The 23,484-nt window shown below is 37.7% G+C and overlaps 1 protein-coding gene across 1 annotated transcript; it reads left to right on the forward strand.

Moving 5' to 3' along the window:
- The first annotated feature begins 18,783 nt into the window (after nucleotides 1–18,783).
- On the forward strand, nucleotides 18,784–22,029 carry LOC148026528 (bidirectional sugar transporter SWEET16-like). Its single transcript, XM_087690473.1, has 6 exons — nucleotides 18,784–19,175; nucleotides 19,303–19,342; nucleotides 19,569–19,779; nucleotides 19,986–20,144; nucleotides 20,499–20,618; nucleotides 21,664–22,029. The coding sequence occupies exons 1-6, from the start codon at nucleotides 19,058–19,060 to the stop codon at nucleotides 21,880–21,882; spliced, it is 867 nt and encodes a 288-aa protein (XP_087546599.1). The 5' UTR covers nucleotides 18,784–19,057; the 3' UTR covers nucleotides 21,883–22,029.
- The last annotated feature ends 1,455 nt before the right edge of the window (nucleotides 22,030–23,484 follow it).

The raw sequence follows: 23,484 nt of genomic DNA on the forward strand, positions 1-23,484 counted from the left end.
ATCTTTGTGTAGGAATAGGGCCTTAGAAAGTAATTCATGAATTTCTCACATAGAAACTAGGTCTTTATAATAAGTGGATAAGAAAGAACTAAATGTATAAGTTGTAGTTAGGAAAAAAAATGTGTGGAATTTGATTGAAAAATATCTCCCACCTCCCCCTCTTCCCAAAAGTAAGGAATTGGTGGATAGTACATATACGATAGGGGCTTTTAAGATAGGGCCCCCTTCACCTTGAAAAATATAACTGATCACTCTTAAAAATAAGCTTTTTAAAGCTTTTATACTCTAAATCTTATAAGCTTTAGAATTTAAATCTTATTAAGCTTTAAAGTAATGACATTGAGTCTCTTAGATGACAAGATGAAGCACATGGCATTGATTGGATGGTAGGGTAGAGAGAGTGGCATCAAGAGGAATTGATGGCAATTTTGGAGGAGAAATACCAAGACTAATAAATCGATGATTTGGATATGTTGTCCACTAAGTCAAAACCATCTTCTCTCCCAAAAGCTACTATATGAAGTGATTTCTTTGCAGTTGTGGCTGTTTTCGGGTTAAAGAGGGTGGAAAGAGACCATTGAAATGTCTTTTTCACTCAAAGATTGATGGATATATGGATAGGAAGATAGCGACTTTTAATCTTCTTGATAAAACCACTGTATAAAACATTTGTTTAGTAGGCAAAAAATTAAGGCTGGTTATGGAAGATAATGTATGGATGTATGGCCTCTTTGCAATGTTGACATGTTCACCAAAATCACTATGCTCTGATATAAATGTTTTTAGCCTCATCATACAATAGGAAATATTAAAAGAAAATAGTAAGAGGATAAATCACAAAAGAAGAGAGAAATCCACAAAACTTACACGGCGCAAAAACATTGGGTACAATTTCACCCTGTGGATGGGTGAGCACCTCCCATATGCATGTCTTAATGAATTGTATTAGGCTTTTGTGATCAAAATAATTAAAGGCATCTTTTGGTGTCCTTACTTTTCTTTTTCTTGCATGAGGGCTTTTAGGAAAGTAAATCCAACTTCTAATAGCTTTACATTAAAGAATAATATTTTTAACTTTTTTAGGCTTTTATAATAAATAAATCAATTGGGCATACAAAATCCTTATGCTTGTGAGTGCTTACAAAATATTATATTTCCACGCTTATGAAGCATAAAATTTCCAATTATATTTCAATGCTATGAGGCATACAATTTTCACCTTTAAAATGTGATTCTGAAAATATTTATTCTACATGATTTTGTCTAATGATGCATTTACCACAAGACAAAACACATTAGTATCATTTCATCGATCTACTAGGCATAATGTGTCTAGTGTCACATGTGTGCACTCGTGCAACAAGTCACAGATCATGTGGCAAATATATAAAATGCACAATAGATAAAATAAAAGTCATATTTTTTTCATAGTGAGTTCTAATAATATACAGTGATTATCATAGTTCCATAAGATTATTATATACAACTATTGAAAAAAGATATCTTGCTCAACCATAGAAAAAGACCCTTCACTTTCCAAAAAAATCCTTTAATACCTATTTTAATACAACTAGACTATTACTAGCATCATCCATGATATTCTCTAGCACATACTCCATGAGCTGATTGTCTTCATAAGAGGTGTCTAAGTCCTCATCTTCTTGTACAATACAAAACATTTATTCATCCCATTATCACCCTTGCATCCATACCTCGAGAGAATAGTCAACATCAAACATGAAAGAAAAAGATCAAATGGGGACTGTTCATTACTTTATAACTTCCTTTGACATGAGCATGCTTGGGCACAGCTTCCACATCTAAAGATTTACACAATATTTTTAGCTACAAAACAATAATAGTCTCTAATCTTAGAAGCATATAACAATATGTCTAGCACTTCATGTGTACAAAATGTATTATTAAAATGGCTAGGACATCATGTGTACAAATACATTATTTTGCTAGAACTAGTTCCTTATAAATTCCAAGGTCTTCTCCAAGTTTTTGATCTAAATATCTATCCACATATATCAGAAAATACATTAATACTCTTGACTTTCACTTTTCACAATGCAACGAGTGCTACACATTCAGACATGCAATAAGTCATGATTGTGTAACAAATGAGCATAACATAAACTTCATATAAGATATAAAGAAATCCAATCACTATAAATAAATAATCAATTGAAGAAAGTAATATTTATAACATTGTTGGGGGGTCAAATAAGAACCTTTCCTTTTAGTTGATAAGTTATAGAAATAGCAAGGGTGATCAACCACATGCAACTACTACCTCAAGCCATAGATCAACACACTACAAGGAAAGAGAGGTATAACGATGGCGGGTAGCGACGCAGGAATAGCGGCGTCGCTATTTGCATTGCGACGTCCCACAAGGAAAAAAAGAGGGCTGAAACCCGAGCGTGTTTCATTTCGCACATTTTCGTGAGACATTTCGAGAGGGAGAGCGAGAGAGAGAGCGACCGTTTTGCATAGAGGGTGAGAGAGGGAGAGGAAGAAGGCTTGCCACCACCGCCGCCGCCACCGCCGCCGTTCGCGAAGGAGAGGAGGAGCCTTTGTCGCGATGAGGAGCCACCAAACCCTTGCCATATCTTTACGGTCAGTCCATTCTCTCTCTCTCTTTTGCTTGCTTAGGGTTAGAGAGAGAGGAAATGAGAGAGGGAGAGGGAGAGGGAATGAGAGAGGGAGAGGGAGAGGGAGAGGGGGGGGGAGATGAAAACATAATAGAGAAATGAGAGAGGGAGAGGGAGGGAGAAGAAATGAGAGAAGGAGAGGAAGAGAGCAAAAGGAAATGAGAGAGGGAGAGGAGAGAGAAAAAAAGAGAGAATGAGAGGAGAGAGAAAAAGAGATAAGATGTTAAACATAATAGGCAAAGAGAGAAAAAGAGGGTGTGGGTGAGGGTGAGGGCAAGGGAGGGAGAGGAAATGAGAGAGGGAGAGGAAGAGAGAAAAGGAAATGAGAGAGGGAGAGGAGAGAGAAAAAAGATCATTAAACCTAATGGAAAAAGAGAGAAAGAGAGGGTCAGGGTGACGGAGGGAGAGGAAATGAGAGAGGGAGAGAAAGAAAGAAAGGGAAATGAGAGAGGGAGAGGAGCGAGAAAAAAATGAGAGAGGGAGAGGAGAGAGAAAAAGAGAAAAATCATTAAATCTAATAGAGAAAGAGAGAAAGAGAGGGTCAGGGTGAGGGAGGGACAGGAAATGAGAGAGGGAGAGAAAGAGAGAAAGGTAAATGATAGAGGGAGAGGAGAGAGAAAAAAATGAGAGAGACAGGAGAGAGAAAAAGAGAGAAAAATCATTAAACCTAATAGGGAAAGAGAGAAAGAGAGAGTGAGGGCGAGGAGGGAGAGGAAATGAGAGAGGAAGAGGAAGAGAGAAAAGGAAATGAGAGAGGGAGAGGAGAGAGAAAAAAAATTGAGAGAGAGAGGAGAGAGAAAAAGAGAGAAAGGTCATTAAACCTAATGGGAAAAGAGAGAAAGAGAGGGTCAGGGTGAGGGAGGGAGAGGAAATGAGAGAGGGAGAGAAAGAAAGAAAGGGAAATGAGAGAGGGAGAGGAGAGAGAAAAAGGAATGAGAGAGAGAGGAGAGAGAAAAAGAGAGAAAGATCATTAAACCTAATGGGAAAAGAGAGAAAGAGAGGGTCAGGGTGAGGGAGGGAGAGGAAATGAGAGAGGGAGCGAAAGAAAGAAAGGGAAATGAGAGAGGGAGAGGATAGAGAAAAATAGAAAAAATCATTAAATCTAATAGAGAAAGAGAGAAAGAGAGGGTCACGGTGAGGGAGGGACAGGAAAGGAGAGAGGGAGAGAAAGAGAGAAAGGGAAATGAGAGAGGGAGAGGAGAGAGAAAAAGGAATGAGAGAGAGAGGAGAGAGAAAAAGAGAAAATATCATTAAACCTAATGGGGAAAGAGAGAAAGAGAGGGTTAGGGTGAGGAAGGGAGAGGAAATGAGAGAGGGGGAGAAAGAGAGAAACGGAAATGAGAGAGGGAGAGGAGAGAGAAAAAATGAGAGAGGGAGAGTAGAGAGAAAAAGAGAAAAAATCATCAAATCTAATAGAGAAAGAGAAAGAGAGGGTTAGGGTGAGGGAGGGAGAGAAAATGAGAGAGGGAGAGAAAGAGAGAGGGAAATGAGAGAGGGAGAGGAGAGAGAAAAAGAAATGAGAGAGCGAGAGGAGAGAGAAAAAGAGAAAAATCATTAAATCTAATAGAGAAAGAGAGAAAGAGAGGGTTAGGGTGAGGGAGGGAGAAGAAATGAGAGAGGGGGAGAAAGAGAGAAAGGGAAATGAGAGAGAAAGAGGAGAGAGAAAAAAACGAGAGAGGGAGAGGAGAGAGAAAAAGAGAAAAAATCATCAAACCTAATGGAGAAAGACAAAAAGAGAGGGTGAGGGTGAAAGAGGGAGGAAATGAGAGAGGGAGAAAGAGAGAAAGGGAAATGAGAGATGGAGAGGAGAGAGAAAAATAAATATGAGAGAGAGAGGAGAGAGAAAAAGAGATAAAAATCATTAAACCTAATAGGGAAAGAGAAGAGAGGGTATCCTAGCACCTGCTACATAGTATCATAGTACTGGGTACTTGGCACAATGATACTATAGTACTTGGTGCTAGATACTAAGATGCTATGATATTATGTGCTAGGTATTGAGTACTAGGTACTAAATACTAGTGTTCTATGATACTATATGCTAGGTCATAGAAAAAGAGAGAGATGGAAGGAGAGGATAACAATCTAAGAAATGAAAAGAATGATAACAAAAAGAAATTGTTTGTTGTAACATAGACAAAATGAAAAACGAAGAAGGTCCTATTGTTCAAGATCGCGAGGCGTATCTTAATCAGCATGTCCCATGTCCTTACTCTCAATGCAAGTTGGCAATTAGACGAAAACACCGATTGTCTATACAACACATACGACAATTTAGCGAGTTTCAATCTAAAAACATTGATCAGGCGATTGCGAATTTTCAGCAAAATGGTAATTTGAAGTTAATATTAATTATGCATTGTACTCACAAGCTAATTGAATACCATATACAATAAGATTGGGTCTCGCTGGTAAATTTTCTATCCAGGGAGGTGATGTCTCATCCCAAGGAGGAGTACACCCTTTGCGGCCAATTAGAAGAGTACGTAGGCGTGCGATGGATGGAGTGCAGGAGCCAATCCACCACTTGCAAGGCCAATCTATACCATCAATGCCAGAGGAGACAGGCAACCTTCCAGACCTACCTACAATCTTGGAGCCTGAGATGGAGGCAATGATTGATGCATTGATTCCCATGGATGTCGAGACTTTTGATCCACTTAGAGAGGAAGCATCCATACCATTATATGATGGGTGCTGAGCATCTCAGCTGAAGACACTGCTTGCACTCTTAAGTGTGCAAGCAAAATACGGGTGGAGCGATACGAGTGTGACCGAGTTGTTCAGGTACCTTGTACATATGCTTCGTTGATTTTTTTTCGGCACTATTATTACAAACATTTGTGCTTTTTTAAGGTGTTTATGATTTTTTTTAGGTTATTGAAATATCATATATTACCACCTGCAAATACCATGCCTGAGTCTCGTGATGATGCACGACCTATTTGACGAAAGCTTGGCATGGACTACAATAACATCCATGCATGTATCAACGATTGCATATACTGTTTCGAGGAGAATATGAGACTATGGAGACATGTCCAAAGTGTGGTGCTCATAGGTATCGATAGGACTTGCAAGGGTAAACCATCCCTCAAAAAGTTCTCAGACACTTTCCGCTTATCCCCCGCATAAACCACATGTTTCTACGTCCGGCATGGCGAGCTTGACAACGTCGCATGTGCAGAATAGGTCCCACGGATGGAGTTCAACGAATATCAGCGGATTCATGCGCATGGAGCCACTTTGACTCTACCTTCCCAGGCTTTGCCTGAGAGCCAAGGAATCTTCGGCTCGGTCTTGCAATGGATGGTGTGAACCCATTCGATCTACACTCAACTTCTTACAGTGTGTGGCCTATAGTCCTTTTCAAATACAATATCCCTCCATGGCTTTCTACAAAGAAAGGACATCTCATCCTTAGCTTACTCGTCTCTGGCTGCTACAAAGTCAAAAATATGGACGTGTAACTTCGTCCATTAGTCGATGAGCTTAAGATTTTGTGGGAGGAGGGGGTCACCGTGCAAGATATGAGCAGGCACGATGGTTAGCGGTCAGCCAATATTCGAGCCATTCTCATGTGGACAATGCATGACTTTCCGGGATTCGGAGAGTGCTCAGGTGAGCAGGCCTCCGTTCTCATTGGTAATATCTATATTTTATCTCGTTCAAGCAAGTATTCACTAGGTCGTGGTGTTGGAACAGGTCTGGTTACCTCAGGTTATCATGTATATCCATTGTGTGGGCCACAGTTAGAATCCCAAAGGTTACGAACCATGAAGAAGATGGTATATCAAGGACACACTGCTTTCTTGCCAGAGGATCATGAACTCAGGGAGGGTTTCCTTGGACGACCTCCAATACATATGAATGCCGCAAGCTGGTACGAGTTGAAAATGGTCCACGTGGAATCACATCCAAACGGAATGCGACGGTTCTCAGTTTTCTACGAGTTGCCATATTGGACCCACTTACAGGTCAACCACTTGTTGGATCCCATGCATATTTTCAAGAATGTGGGCAGCTTACTATGGGACCATATCACAGGAAAGAGAGACACTATAGGGGCACGAATGGATTTGAAGGAGGTAGGTAAGATGGAGGCGCTTTGGCCGCAGTCACGGGTGCTGATGGTCGCGTGCAGCTTCCTTGTGCTCCTTAGGTTTTGTCCACTAAAGAAGAGCGCATTGTGAAGCAAGTAATCAAGTCTATCCGCACTCCGACGGGTATGATGCGTTCTCTCAGGTTCGCATTTTCTAAAGACGACCAATTATTAGGGCTAAAATCCCATGACTAGCATAAGATATGTCAGGTTTGTACTACGAATGGATTGTAATTGGCGTGCGCATTTTGCTATTTGGAGTGTAGCAATTATTCATAATGCTTTCTCATTTGTGGCAGTTTGTACTACCGATCGCAATCGCAAGATGTCTTACTCCAAAAATATGCGGGGCCATTTAGAGGTTATCGACTTTGGTGCAATGGATCTCACAGAAGGAGATTAAGACGTCCTCTATTGAATCCGCGAGGCGGGGAGCAGTGGAGACAGTCTGTCTCTTTGAGAAATACCTACCCACTAGCATGCTCACGATACAAATTCACCTTCTTGTGCATCTTGTAGATGAAGTGGAGATTGCTTGACCTATCCATAAGTGATGGATGTTCTTCTTGAAGTGCTTCATGAAAACCTTGAAAGTCTTTGTGCGACAACAAGCTCGGCCAGAAGGTAGCATGGATAAAGGTTGGTTGGTGTTCTGAGGCACTAGTGCATATTTCACAATGGCTACCAACGGTGGATCCAGACAATGAAATGATATGGTCGCTGAAGGATGATGATAGACAGATTGGAGATGTGGTAGTTGGAGATGGGGTAGAAAAAAGAATGGATGCCTCAATGGAGGAGAAGGTGAATCGCTTTTGTATGTTGCACCATGCCTCTATGGAGACGTGGCTCGCCAAGTACCAAATCGCTAGCCAAGATCAAGAGGAGGCGCGAGCTGAATTCTGACGTAGTACGCATCATCGACCGATTAGATATCCCAAAGGCATGGAGGAGATGCCACTGTTCATGTCAACGCGATGGTTGCATGGAGCTTTGACCGCAACGTCTCGCGAAGGGACAGAGGTCTCAATGGAGGAGTGGGAATTCTCGAGGGGATGTAGTCCAAAGGTGATGAGGGGTTTAGAATCAGTCGTATCTAAATTTTATATGCGACATCTAATTTGAGTGTTTCAATGTACAATACAAAATGTATAGTGCACCGTGGTCACGCGGACGACATTTTCGTGTGGAGCGTATTGACAAAATGCGCTCCACAATGGACTATGGTATCATGGCAAGGTTCGAGCAAGAGAGCTGGCAACGAGCAACGGATCCAAACACGGTTGTGGATGAGATGGAGTATTTTGGGAACTTGCAAAGTATTGTTACGGTGGATTACCGTAGCTTCTCCATGATACTATTCGATGTGCACTGGTTCAAAGTGGTACTTGGAGGAGCTGGAGCAACAGTTCGACGAGGTCTATCTGGATTTCTCGAAATAAATTCCAAAAAAAAATGGACGGATTTGCGCAACACCTTTGTGTTTCCGGCCCATTGTGAATAGGTACATGGACTCATTTGTTTGCTAATTGTATTACGACATGGTTTATGTCACAATGGTTTGAACTCTCTTGTACGTGTTTGTGAACATGTAATCTTCTATCCAAATCCCCGATAACCTCGATGGTGGTATGTTATACCTTCAACTCCCTGAAGTGCGAGAGTATATGATCAAAGCGATGTTCCTAGCATAGATGAAGATAATATGCAAATAGAGGGGTCAATATTGCAAGGGGTGGAGGCTTCGAAAGCTTGGAGCCAGCATCGACTAGCAATGATGGAAATACAGGAGTCCAAGAATTCTTCTAAAACGAGCTGGACTTATTATTTTGTGGTTACATATCTATCACAGGATACTTCATACTTGGAGCATCCACTTACTCAATTCATTGACCAATTGCTTATAAGGGTACATAAGATATACATTTTAAGTGAGATTTTTTTTAAAAGGATTTATATTACTATGCTTTGTATGATTTAAATTGATTATTCTAACATCATTTTTTATCTGTGCAGGTGACATTTTCAGGATGAGTCGAGGGATGAGCAATGAGGAGTTATAGGATATCTTCACACGCATGTCTCCAGACCAGATCACGAGATTCAGAGATATGGCAGACCAGGAGTTGTCTCGGTCTTTGTCAAGGCGCTCTACTAGATCTACTTTAGCACGATCGGATGCTTCGGCTTCGAGCAGACGAGCTCGACGCTCAAGACTTGGGCCAGAGGGAGGGAGTGCTTCGGGGTCAAGGGGATGCTGCAGAGATACAGAGGCAGTGAGCCCGCAGTCGACAGGTGCGACTCCTCGCTCTCCTGGCCCTTCTAGGGAGCGTGGCTCAGACTCAAGTGGATACTGTGGAGGCACGGACGCGATGTCTCCGTCTCATCGTTCAGTTAGAGTTGTGTCACCTCAGGGATTTGTCACACATGTGGGGACGTCTACTCCAGTTACTCCGGCTTTTGCTCAGCCGTCAGCAGAGGTGGCACCCTTATGGGTGCCACTCCGAGAGATATTACCCCGGTCGGTACACTGGATGCACAGGGGTCTCCTGGATATGCCCAAGAGCGTGGACGCAGATGGGAGAGGATCCATCTTAGGAAGACTCCAGGGGGATATGGATATCTAGTCGATGGTAGGTCAGGAGCCATCATCATGAATGATGAGGGGAGGAGGGTGATGGCTCACATGAGAGAGTTGTGCCAACAAGTTTTTCGGCACGTCTTGGATCATTGGAAGAACATACCGGAGGGGAGAAAGGACTACATAGTAGCATCCTTGCACGAGGAGTTTTCGGTTCCAGCCTCAGTAGATAGATTCTCTACGGACTGGATGATGGATTGCTTGCATGCATATATGTCACACAGATGATCCGACGCACCCAAGGCAATCAAGAGTGGGGCTGTAAAGCCCGAGTGGTTAGATGTAGACGACTGGCATCGACTGAGGGAGGAGGCTACAGATTCTCCAGGACATTGGAGTCAGCAGCACGAGGTGGCGAGGGCACAACTTGAGGCCGGAGTGGTCCATCATCTTGGGAGTGGCGGCCACAGGACATATTTGGAGGACTTTGTAAGTTTTTCTTTTGTTTTGCTTGTTTATTTTTTGCAATATTTTTTGTACTGACAATCATGTTTCTAATAGTTAGCATTTTATTTTCTTTGCAGCACTCTATTACAAATCGCGATCCGACTAGCCTTGAGGCTTGATATGCAGAGAGGCATGGTCTCACTTCATTGATCGACCGATTGTATAGACGCGGCGGCCCTGTAAGTCACTCATCTTTCTTATCTGTAGTTACCATGTTTAATTAGAATGCATTATTGTATGGTGGACTGATGTGTTGTTTCTTTTTCTGCAGAGTCCGTTCGATGCTCCTTTGTGGGACGAGCTTTCGGAGGGCGAGGATATGTAGCTCGCCCTTGGATCCCTGGAGCTCACACACCTTTATTTTTAAGTCGCCTGATCTATGTAGACATTTTCTATATATTAGTGATATCTTGTCATGATTGTACCAATCGCTTATTATGCGATCATGTATTTATTTCATGTATCAGTGTTATGATTTCAGTATACATTGTTTTTGTTTGCAAGCGCATTATACATAGTGCAGAAACTATTTTGTATGGCTCTAATAAAGCACACAGTGCTATATGTGGTAGGGCAGCTTGCTGCCCTGCCATAATTTTTTTTCCCATGTTACTGTCACTATTAGCGTCGCAAATTTTACTGCTCGCATCATTATTGGCATCGTTATTTACGTCGCAAACCGTCGCTATCAGCATCGGTATTGGCATCGGTATCAACGTCACAAATGCAACGCTGATACTGATACCAATACCGACGTTGATACCGATGCCAATACTGACGTTGATAGCGACAGTGATACCGACTGTTCTATGGCATCGCCAATAATGATGCTTTTTGCGATGACGGGGAAAAATTTTGTTATTTGCATTTTCGTCGTTTTAAACATCGGTATAAGGCCTATATCTTGTAGTGACACCAGGAGTTAATATTAATGATAATAAATAAGTGGCATACCTCAAGTGGTGAATTGACAAAAATAAAGTAACCATGTACTATAAACACTACTTTAGGTAGCTCATTAAACCTTTATCAATATTTGAATATATTTGTTAGTGGCAGGTAACAATTACATAATTATAGGTTGGAGAAAGTGATGTATTCGAAATACTTGCGATTCTTCTATGGAGTGGTCCTTGTATTTGATCAACTAGTAATGATATTCATAAGGAGTATGTGTAGTGATTTTATCATGGCTAGGAATGATTTTAGGGGTTAATTCCTTAGTATCTTCCTCAAGTAGTGATAAACCATCAACCACTAGAGTAACAAGGGGTTTGCCTTTAAAGGGTTATTAATAAACTAATATGAAAATAATTATGGATTTTCCAATGAGATGGGAGTCCTAAATTAAAAAAATTATCATTAAACTTGTGAATAATTATAAAAAATCCTAAATTAAAACATTAAACTTGTGAATATTTCTAAAAGGTACATAATATCTTGGGCTCAAAAATAAAAGTAGTATGTCAAACCTTAGAAGCATACACCATTATGTCTAGTGCTTCATGCCCACAAACTGTATTATTAAGATAGCTAATACTTCATAACAGAAAATATATTATTTTGTCAAAATGAATTATTTGTGCTCCATCCATCACTTTATAAATTCCAATGCCTTCTCCAATTTCCAATCTAAATATCTATCCACCAATATCACAAAATATATTTATCCTCTTAACAGCCACCTTGCACAATGGGACATGTGCTACACGTTCATATATATAGAAAAGTCATGATTGTGAGACAGCTCAGTAGAATATAAAATCTATACAAGACACTTCAAAAAATCCAATCTCTTTTCTAGCTACTACCATAGATCAATAATCAATTGAAATTTTAATATTTACAATTTATGCACCATTGGGCTCATAGAATTAGTGAAATTTTACTAAATTGTATTCCATATTGTATTGTTTTTAAAAAAATGACTAATCATTAAAAGACACCATTCAACTCTAAGTTATTGTGTGTAGAGACTCTAAGAGTTGGTAAGTTGTTCTATAAAAATTTAGGCTCTTTATAAGGGGTGGGTGGGCTAGGCTAAGATCTATGAGAGAGAATTTTGTCTTTACAAGGTTGATGCTACATTTCACCCTTTAAAAATAATCTAGATTTGCAAAATATTGTTGTGGGGCCCTATCATTTGATAGCATGCACTCCTTCGCCTTGAAATCTATGAAGTGTATTAACATTTTGTTTCAAGTACCCATTAGGTCCGTGCACAGCCACATGCATTGGCCTAACCTCCAAAACTCGATGAGGTACATGATGATCCATCCTACAATATTTATATCAAACTCCTTGTTGGATGCAAATTGGTAGAGATGGTTGTAAATCATTGATATATTATGACCTTTTTCTTCTTTCCTACATATCAAATATGGCATCTGATTGTAGCTGATTATGCGTACTTCACGGGCATTGTCTTTTCTAAAGTCTAGTACCATGTTATTTGTGTGAAAAGTAGAATGGATGACATTGGCAGTATGTGGTCTTCATCCCATCTACCAGCACATGGATCATATGTGGCACATTGCTAAGGATATCTACAATTCTAGCCTTCTCTACATTCAGTACCAAATCAGGATTTGATCTAAAGCCCATTTGTGGCTTGTATAGATGCTTCATTGTTCTTGTATATTTACAGTCATGAAATGAACCCCAAATTAACATATCATTGAGCATATCACCATTGAAGAGGGAAAATAATTTTACCCAGGGGACTTATAAGTGAAGGTAATGTATCATATAACTGATACATTAATCTTTCCCATTCTATGCCTCACCTATAATCTCTAAGTTTAAGGAAATTTGGCTAATATTATATATGGTCACTCTGATATACTATCCAAAGACTCATGACTAATGACCTTGCCTACCTTTATTCCATCAAAGGAATCTCCAATTATTTGTGTGCATAGGTGTTTCCTCAATGTGTATAACATGGTTTTTGCTCTTAAAGGATCATCTTATTACCTATTGGCACCAAAACTAGGGCTTGCACCTATGGCCTCTTCAAACATTTTGGCAGAGAGGTTGTCTCAAACAAGTCCTTCACCCTCTTTGAGGGTGCTACCTCATCTCTCCATTTTGTATTCTATAAGTCTTACTTTTCCTTTGATACAAATATTGGTGCTATCTCCCTAAGATCTTCAAGTATCTCATGAGCACTTCCAACTAGTGCGTAGCAAAGATGTAGATTTTTTTGGGGGTCCCAAAGCACATCAATGACAAGATGTACATACCCTTGTTGTCATAGCATGGTGTGCATGACTACACATGCCCGATTGCAGAAGTTGACAAAGGCAACATCATTGCTATTGATGTGTGATATTTGCTCATATGAGCTAGATGAGATGACTTTTATCAAGTATATGTGGAGTGCTTTAGCAATGCTAAGGGCCATCTTTGCAAATCGTAGACTTTCTACAAGAAACAAAAACAAACATGCAAGCATAATAGGTAAGGTTTGACCTAGCAAATTACATTAGATCACTTGTGTATAAACTTGTGATAAATGATTAAATTATACCCAACAAAAGTAAAATTTTAAAACTCACAACTATAATCAATAAAAAAACGCATACAAGTAAATTGTTAAAATTTACATATTCATAACTATTAATTGTTTTGTGAAAGCTCCCCAATTCCATCTTTAGTCAAAACTTGAAATTGCATAACATGAATTTTAAGTTAAATTAGTGTTATATATAATCTTGCACTTAAAAAATCAATTTTATGATATCAATTTTAAGTTATATTGGTGTCACATATAATCTTCAATTAGAAATTACAATTGTATGGTATAAATTTTAAGTTATATTGGTGTTTCATATCATCTTCAATCAAAATACACTCTTGCATTGTGAGTTGTTAGAGAGAGAGAGAGAGAGAGAGAGAGAGAGAGAGAGAGAGAGAGAGAGAGAGAGAGAGAGAGAGAGAGAGAGAGCCCTAATTCTATCCTTTAAAAAAAACTTATTAGAAAACACAATTATATGATATCAATTTTATGTTAAATTGATATTTCATATAATATTTATTTGAAACGCACAATCGCATTATACCAATTTTAAGTTATAATAGTGTTGAAGAATACACATTTTCATGAAAGTATAACATAAATTGCATTGACTCATTGGTTATTAAGTTAGAAAATGCAACACACATACATATATACACAATACCAATTTAACTTAAATTTGATGTTATGTGATTTTGTTTTTTAACTGAAGATAGAAATAAAAGTCTTTCTTATCTGTGTACACAAAATCACCTAACATCAAATTTACGTTAAATTGGTATTACATATAAATTTCTATTAATATATGTAATTATGTGATATCAATTCAAAGTTAAGTTTGTATTGCACATAATCTTCCATTTAAAAAAAGAATTGCATGATATTAGTTTTAAGTAAAAGTAGTATTGTATATAACCTTTATTGTAAAAACACAATTACATGCCATAAAAGTCTTTGAAAAATGTAACATAAGTCACACTAAGTCATTATGTTTTTAATAAAACTATACATTGGTCATTAAATGATGTTTTTTGGCCAAATGTATGACCTATATATACATTCCATTAAAAAATACAAAACAATTAGTATATTAGGATGTTGTTTGGCCATATATCATACTACTAAATGTACATCACTTATTTATTTATGTGTAGCCCATAAGGACACTATCTGGTTGAATTCATGACTAAGTGCCCATCCATATTGAGGGAGAAATGGAGAATATCACAACCAAAATGGCATCTCTATGCATAGTTCATCACAGTGCCAAGTCAATTGCAACATACTTGCTTGATAAATTCATGATTAAGTGCCTATTTGACGAGCACCTTTCATTCCAATATACACATATATAACAAGACAAATGTATCATGGCATATATATCTTGGATACATGACACATGCCAATCCACATATCCCACAACACAACACATATACACACAAAATCTCTAACATTCAAATAATGCCTAAGAAGGGAGAACCGCCTCATGACATGCACTACACATGCCAATCAGTATGCTTTCCCTACCATGTGCATATGTGTGGAGTGTATACATATACACACAATGAGTGATATAAGAGCATTGTCTCATCAGTCCTCATGACATGCCTATACTGAATTCATGACACATGCTAGTCAAAACAGCATGTCCTATGACATATGTGTGTGTATGCATGTACACACATATATACACATATATGTGTACTAAGTGGTAGGATAAAACTATCTTATGACATGCATATGCCAAACTCATAAAGCATGCCAAACAAAAAGCCTCTCTTGCCACACATACCACACAACATGTGTGTGAGAGAGAGAGAGAGAGAGAAAGAGAGAGATATAGATAGAGATAGAGATAGAGAGAGAGAGAGAGAGAGAGAGAGAGAGAGAGAGAGAGAGAGAGAGAGAGAGAGAGAGAGAGAGAGAGAGAGAGAGAGAGAGAGAGAGAAGGATTACTTAAAGAGGAGAAGAATGGGAGCTTGACATGCCCACGAGCCTCTTTTTTATAGATTTGTTGCCTTTCGATCTTTGAATTGAGCTCCGCGGGGGGGGGGGGGGGGGGGGGGGGTTAGATATTCATTTTTCCTAATATGCCCTTGGGAAATTTTGAAAAAGCTTGGCAAGATTTTTGCTGTCTACTAGGTCACATTTTACACATTCAAGACTAAATAGTTTAAAGATATCAATATAGTAATCAAACACTCTATTGACATAAAATTTTGATGAATTATATAAATATTCCATACCTTGCTCATAACAAAAGAAAACATAGATAAAGTAATTCTTATTTTCCTTCAAAAAATCCAATCCTTGTATATCCTAGATATGGCTCTCCCTTTTTTTCCCCCAACAAATATATCACAAAAAGGCACTTACAAGGTGAAGTATTGATACTGAAAAAGGCACATTTTTAAAAAAAATTGTATCCTTCAACCTACCTTGGAATCTTAAGATTGCTCAATCTTGAATACTTCTCTCCTACCTCGCTCATTCATTACACTAAAGACTTAACATATCATATTTTTAAAGAGTTTTTAAAGTTTTCATGTCTATTTTTTTGGATTTCCTTTTCTTAAATCCTACCTAATCTAATCCTACAACCAACTAATGACAAAAGCAAAAAAAAGCATGTGTCAACTTGCTTCTCATAATCTAACCTGTATTGTTTCAGAGTACAGCTGCTACTCCATCACACTGAAACAGAGTGAGGACTTTGAGATTAACTCGATCTATTTATCTTGGCAATGGAACTAAAATTTCGTGTCACACAAATGCAATAGTGGGACATTAGATGATGATCTTCTCGTTTCAAGAGCTTCAATCTATCTTATTTTTGCTATCTCTCACATAGCTACCCAAAGCTTGTCTCATATCAATTGTACACTCTTCTTTTAATCCCCAAAAGCAAGAATACAAGATCAATTATGAGTTCAAATAAGCTCACCTTCTTGTTTCATTTTTTAGTCAAAACTTGCAAGTTTCATTAAGTACTCCACAAACCCAATGCACAAAAGCTCTGTGTCACATAATGAATGCCACGAAGAGGAGGAAGAAGAAGAAGAAGAAGGTAGAGATTGAGAAAAGCTTCTCCCATTGGTCCCTTTTTTTCCTACCACACTTCTCATACTCTCCGTCCCTTCCTCTCTCTCACTCTCTACTCAAGTGCAAGATAATATTATTGAAACAAGAGCAGGCTCTCTTTCAAAAGTGTACATACAAGAATGGCCTCTTCCATTCACTTTTTGAGTTTTACACATGAGGTTGGGTTGGGAATCCTACCTGTCTTTTTGGCCTCTTACTAGATCTCATTTGATTTATGCACAAACCTTTGGCTAATAAGGCCTTTTCCAATCCAAAGTAAATAGAAGCTCTATGCTTGCAACCACACTTCTACTATGGCTAGCTTATCTAATCCAAAAATATGTTACAATTTCCACATGGGCAAGCCATCTCTCTTCAAAAAATATACCTACGACATAATGTCCTTCAAAAACTTACAAGTACCCAAAAATGTAACCTTGAATCAATAAAAATCTCAACATGGCTCAAAGATCAACATGTCCTTGAAGCGGCTTTTAGTACTTGTGCTTTTCTATTTCCTAACTTCTTGAATTGATGCCTTCCTAGAAAGAAGTTTGCCTTAATTAATGATTTTCTCAATTCCTACTTTCCTCATAGATTAACACCAATAATGACAATTGAAAAAAAAATTATGGTTTAAAGTTTTGCAAAGACCCAGACCTCCAATTTTGTTAAAAACATTGCATTGCCTCTCTCCATGATCAAGAACCATAATCTTGGAGGGGCTAAAATTGAGTTGCAAAATGTATTATTGTGATAATTAGCTCTCTCTATGATAAGGAAGTACAATCTTGGAGGGCCCAAAATTGAGTTGCAAAATGTGTTATTGTGGTATTAAGCACATTCTAGCACAAGATGGATTAACTATGGTATGGTATTATGCTATATAACACTCTAGACATTAGATTTGTATGTTATATAGAAAAAAACTTGTGATTGCTATAAAGGTAACTCATCCTTCTTACTATGTGCAATAATGTTATTGTTACTCATTATGGTCTATTGTTACTAAACAATGAGTGCTTGACTCTTTGCACATATTCTCTTCTTTTCCTCAACTTTTCTGGGGATCCTCCAACATCTTGATGTTAGTATCATAACTCCTTGCACATATTCTCTTCTTTTTCTAATCTTTTTTTTGGGGTTGCTCCAACATCTTGATGTCAGTCTTGTATATCTAATTCCTCCATGACCTTGTTTTTTTGAATAGTAAGTTGTTTACACATTCCCAAGAGCGGAACAAAGTGATCAGCTAATAAAGTAAAATTTCAAATAAAGTCCTATTGAGAGAAAATTTTAAAAATCATACATTTTCTTTCATAATATATTAACACTATGCTTTCAATATATATGATATTGACAATATGCCTTTCAACTCTATTCCAAAGTGGAGATACCTATGAAATCTTGTAATTGTGATGTCTCAAAAGCCCTCCTTTACAATGTTTTTATATAGTAATTGTATGGTTTTAGGTCTATTTGTATTCCAAGGAATATATAATCATGTGACATCCAACTACTCTTTTGTGTCTTTTCTAGTCTAAAAACTCTTAATGCTTGGGATTATCATGCCTCTAAAGATTTCCTTTTATATGGTTGGTGTCCTAATGTCATGCTTCGAGGTAAACTAGAATCAAACAAATATATTATTGCATAATTTGTGTCTAAAGACTTATTCCTATCAATATTTGTATATATCTATTTGACGTTACAATTATCATGTCTCGAAGTCCCTCCTTTGTAGAGTTTTCGAATCCTTCTATTAGGATGCAATTGTCCTTCTATTCTCATGCCCTTTGCTTTCATCATCAAGATTCTCAATTTCCATTGTCCTTGATCCTCTATCCGCATGGTCTTTAACATTCTATTGGCCCAATGACCTTAATTGGTAAAAAGACCTAAAGGCTTGACATATCTACATGTTTCATATTTCAACTATTGAATGTATAGACAAATGAGAAGTGAAAGGATAATGTAGTTCTTCTTTTTTCATGTCTTAGCCTCTTTTCCTAAGTAGGATGCAAAAGAAGTTTCTCTATAAAAGTTGAGATACATAGGCACCACTAGGAATCTCATTGCCCCATATTGATAGCAAGACATGCTATGGATTTGAAACAAGTCCTATAAAAGCCATGATCAATGAGACCATCATGCGGTGGAGCACCATCTACAAAGGTCTATTTAAAAGGTCCTCAATTAGTGAGGAGATCTATTGTGCACTTCAATCAGTGTAGTCTACCCTTACAAAGAAATGTTTTTTGATTGAACATTAAGGCAAGAAAAATAGCTATCATTTGACACATGATCAAACATAAATCCATGAAACATAAAATCATTCAAAACACACATACACACACACACACACACTCTCACTCTCTCTCTCTCTCCCTCGCCCGCCCTTCATCATCATGCTCTTTCTTTTCTACTATTCTCATTTCCATCACAAAACCTTTAACGTATCGTCACTTTAGGTGGTGCCAGCCTTGCCAGAACTTTACGCGGAGATTAAAAATAGCAAACAAGAATAATAGCTGCATTCGAATCGCCGATCTCTCGAGTCTCAGTTGCAACCAGGGCTTATTATAAGTGCCTACCTACACCGATCAATGAATCAGCGCCTCGATTTGTCAGAGAGGCTTCCAAGAACCTGCACAGAGTCGGTGCGCAGGCACGACGTCCCGTTACACAGAATGCAGTGGGCAAGCTTGGTGTTGGGCATTTTGGGTACGAGAGGCGGCTGGCCTTAATCCCGTTGTTAATGGAGTTGCTTGCTTGTTCAAATGGTCTGATAGCTTCCTTGGCTACTAGTGAAATGCTTTAATGCTGTGTATTCTTGTCCTTCTTCTTGCAGGCAATGTGGCCACCGTATCATGGAGAGGACTCGCGCCAATGTAAGTTAGTTAGTATTTGAGAAAGTTGATTCAAGCTTTACCTTTGAGGATCCTCTCATTTGAGTAATTCTCCCATATTAAGCCCTTAACATGGAGATAGGTTTAACTTTTTAATGAGGTACATGAGATGTTTAGCAAATATGCTAAGACTTTGAGACTATGGATCTCATGCAAGATGTATCTTAAATGGGTAATTTGGCATTGAGTAAATACACACATGTTGCAGGCCCACATTTTGGCGCATACTGAAGAAGCGTTCTACTGAGAGCTTCTCAGCAGACCCTTATACCATTGGCCTTCTCAATGTTGCATCATGGCTTTATTATGGGCTTATTGCTCCTCACCTATTACCAATAGTCATAGTTTGTGGCATATCTACCATTTTCCAAATGGTGTATGTAGGCATCTATTTATTCTTTGCTTCCCACAAACAAAGGGTAAGTCCAACACTTCATCACATTTTATCTTTCAAAGCACCACCATATGCATGCATAGCTTTATAGAAACACACTCTCTCACATATATCAATGTATAAACATCCATACACAAAGTAATTCATAGCATGCCTTGAAATCTTCATTAAGGTCAAACTTATTCAATGATCATGTAGATGTTACTAAAAATGAAAGTTTCTTTATTGCAGGTGATAGTAGCCCGACATCTTGTTCTAAGCCTCCTGCTTTTTGGTTGTACCTTGATCATTACTCTTCATTTGTGCCATGGAACTATAAGGATCAAAGTTGTGGGTTTAATTTGTTCTATGTTGGCAATTATATCCTATGCATCTCCTCTTACCATAATGGTAATGCTGATCTATTCATTAGTGTTTCTAGACTTTACCAAATATTTTAAACATCAAGGAACATGAATATGTAAACTCTCTTTCGTTTTTTTATGTTAAGATGAAGACTTAAAAGCTCTCAATATTTTCATATGCTTATAATTTCACGAGTGAATTTGACACAAACAAGAAGTTCTAACATGAAAGCCCTCATAGAACAATAAATATTAATTAGTCTTCTCCATATTTGATATTCTTTACACATCAATTGTTTAGGCTATTAAGTTTGGTAATCAATAATTTAGAAAAGGGACAATTGCTTCAAGCAATACAATACTTTAACTTGTGTTATTGTGTATTTTTGCACTTTTCCAGGGACAAGTAATCAAAACAAGGAGTGTTGAGTTTATGCCTCTCCATTTATCCTTGTTGTTGTTGCTAGTTGGGGGGATATGGTTCACTTATTCAATTGTTATACAAGATCTATTCCTTGGGGTAAGTCCATGCAAGTTTCTGACTCATAATTATTTATTTCTACAAATACATACATGCCCCTCCACGAACACATCTTACCCACCCACATAGCTCCATGATCACCCACACAAATGCAATATCTATAATGATATATATGTTTCTCTTCATTCATCTCAACATAAATTAAGCTATCAATAATGGAACATCATCAACCAACCATGCAAACATGGGGGGTGTAAACATGTCCTTACCTTGAATCACACACAATATTTGAATCTACAAGATCATGGTCAAGTAACATCTTGGTAACCATTTGAGCTACCCATCAATTACCTTTTAGACACATATGTCTACTTGGCATGGTCAAGCATCAACTAAGGTACCTAAACAAGGAGAAAAAACACACCTAACATGTGTACACTTACACACACATAGAGACACAAAATCTAGTTTGCATCAATGATTTAACATATAATAATTTATTGCATTGTGAGATTTTGTTAAGAAATACTTGTTGGTTCATATATATGACATTCAAAGATTCCTATCACATTATACTTCTTCTCAACTTTTTCTTTCCATTTGGCAACTTCCTTACATGTTAGCTATGAAAGAGGTTACCTATCCCAACATTTTTTCAAAAGTGTTGAAATAGAAATACTCTCTAAGTCTACTTGATTGACTCATTCGGTATCCTATGAAAAAAGAAGATACTATATAGGCCTTGAGGAGAGATAACTTTGTTCATGAGTGAGACAAAGCACTCTTAAGGGGTGAAGAAAAAATTGCATGAGGTGTACATATGCATACCTAGAGCTCCATGTGCAAATAAGAAACTTCATGTGTCACACACACACACACACACACACAGAACATATTTTGTATGCATCAACATGGATTTGAAGTTCTCACAAAATGGTCCGAATTTGAATCTCTATACATACACATTTGAGTGTAAATACACATTTTTTGAGAGAGAAATAGGGAGTATTGCATTATCAGAATACATAATGTTAGTTTTGTTACTCAAAAGAATGTGTTCAAGTCACATATACTCAATCTGTAGGTACCAAATGGCATTGGATTTCTTCTTGGGGTGGTGCAATTGGTCTTATATGCTATATATTGGAAGCATGAAAGAAAAGTTGAAAATTGCAATATGAATCTAAAAAATATAAGCATCCCAAACTCACAAAACAATACATGTGAAAAATGTCATACTCCATCAAATGTTGAATCAAAGTGTAATGACTTACTTACAAGAGATACATTAGTGAATGTGTGAGATTAATTGATCATTTTCTTTTCCATCTCAAAAATGTAAGATTTTGTGAAGATGATAACAAGTTGTAGCTCTCTTTTTTTGTTGAGTGTAGTAGCAATGATGCTCCTCCATTGAGAACTTAGCACTTTCAATTTATAAAATTAGCATCATGCTCTTCTCCTTCAAGGGGGTGTGGGGGGGAGGGGGGGAATGTGTTACTCCCAAAAATGTAAGTGTATCATGTGGGTTCAATTAAAAGCATTTAAAAATCCCCTTTTTAGATTTTGTACATGCTAAAAGGCTATCCTATGCTTTATTCATAAAAATTCAAATATAAAGTTGTTTTAATCAAGCCTTGAATGCATGTGACATTAGAGTTTTACATATTGAAACCACTTGAGCTCTTATCTTAGGGATGTTGAACACCTACTAGAGAGTTCAAATAGTGGCACCCATTAATCTCTTGTCTCCAACTTGTACAATCATTGGACGCTTTCTTGGCATCATCCTCAGCAAGGATGAGCTCCTTTAAGCCTCTAATATTTATCTACACTAGAAAACCCTAATACAAAATAGGAAAACCGTAGCTTTAATGTTTAAAGCTTCCAATGCCTTCAAGTTTAGGTACTTGTTGACCTTGACGGCTCTTCTACTATCATTATCATCCATCATTTGCATTAAGATTGAAGAGATTGAAGAAAAAATCATCACTTCAAGCATACTAGATCTACATTTTGGAGATTTTGATTAGAAAGCTTGAATTTATTACCTTCAAGCATTCAAGGAGGCTCAAGATACTTCAATTTCAAAGTCTTTATGGTCTTCAAGTGAACTACGGGCTGATTCATGAAGATTATGGAGGATACATTACTATGGATTAAATAGGGGATTATTCTTCAATTAGTGGGATTACTTTCTCAAGCTTAATCATTTATTGATGAGAGATAATAGTTTATCAAGCCCTTTTAATGAACTTTTGAGATTAATACCTCTCTAGCCTAACAAATTTGAAATCAATTTCAACATTGATTCCATTTCATTTTCAATCATAGATCTAATTTTTCATGCTTTAATGCATAACCTTGATTTGTGCTTTTGATTCTCTTGTATCCAAGAAATTAATGATAAAGGGTAAGTATTACAATTAGTGAGTAACTAATTTGTAGTGGTAAGACTATCAACCAATCCCCATTTTCAATTCTCTTTTATTGATCAATTTTATATCATTTAAAGCTAATAGAATTATTTTAGAAATGCATTTCATCCCTATTTTCATAAAGTAGAATGTTATTGCCATGGACATACCCATTGAGAAAAAAGGTGGATGCTAGGGGAGACAGTGGGACAAAAGAGAGTTAACCCTCCCTCACTATTAAAGATCCCTAACACTACAAGATATAGGCCTTATATCAACGTTAAAAGTGACGAAAATGTAAATAATGGAATTTTCCCCTATCGTCGCAAAAAGCATCGTTATTGGCGACGCCATAGAATAGTCGGTATTAGCATCGTTATCAGCGTCGGTATTTGTGTCGGTATTGCAATGCTGATACCGACACAAATAACAACACTGATAACGACGCTCTGCGATGCTAATGACGATGCCAATAACGACACGTACAT

This window comes from Lygodium microphyllum, chromosome 13 (genome assembly GCF_053477565.2).
Source record: "Lygodium microphyllum isolate KBCC chromosome 13, Lygodium_microphyllum_v1.1.10, whole genome shotgun sequence".
Classification (NCBI taxonomy): domain Eukaryota; kingdom Viridiplantae; phylum Streptophyta; class Polypodiopsida; order Schizaeales; family Lygodiaceae; genus Lygodium; species Lygodium microphyllum.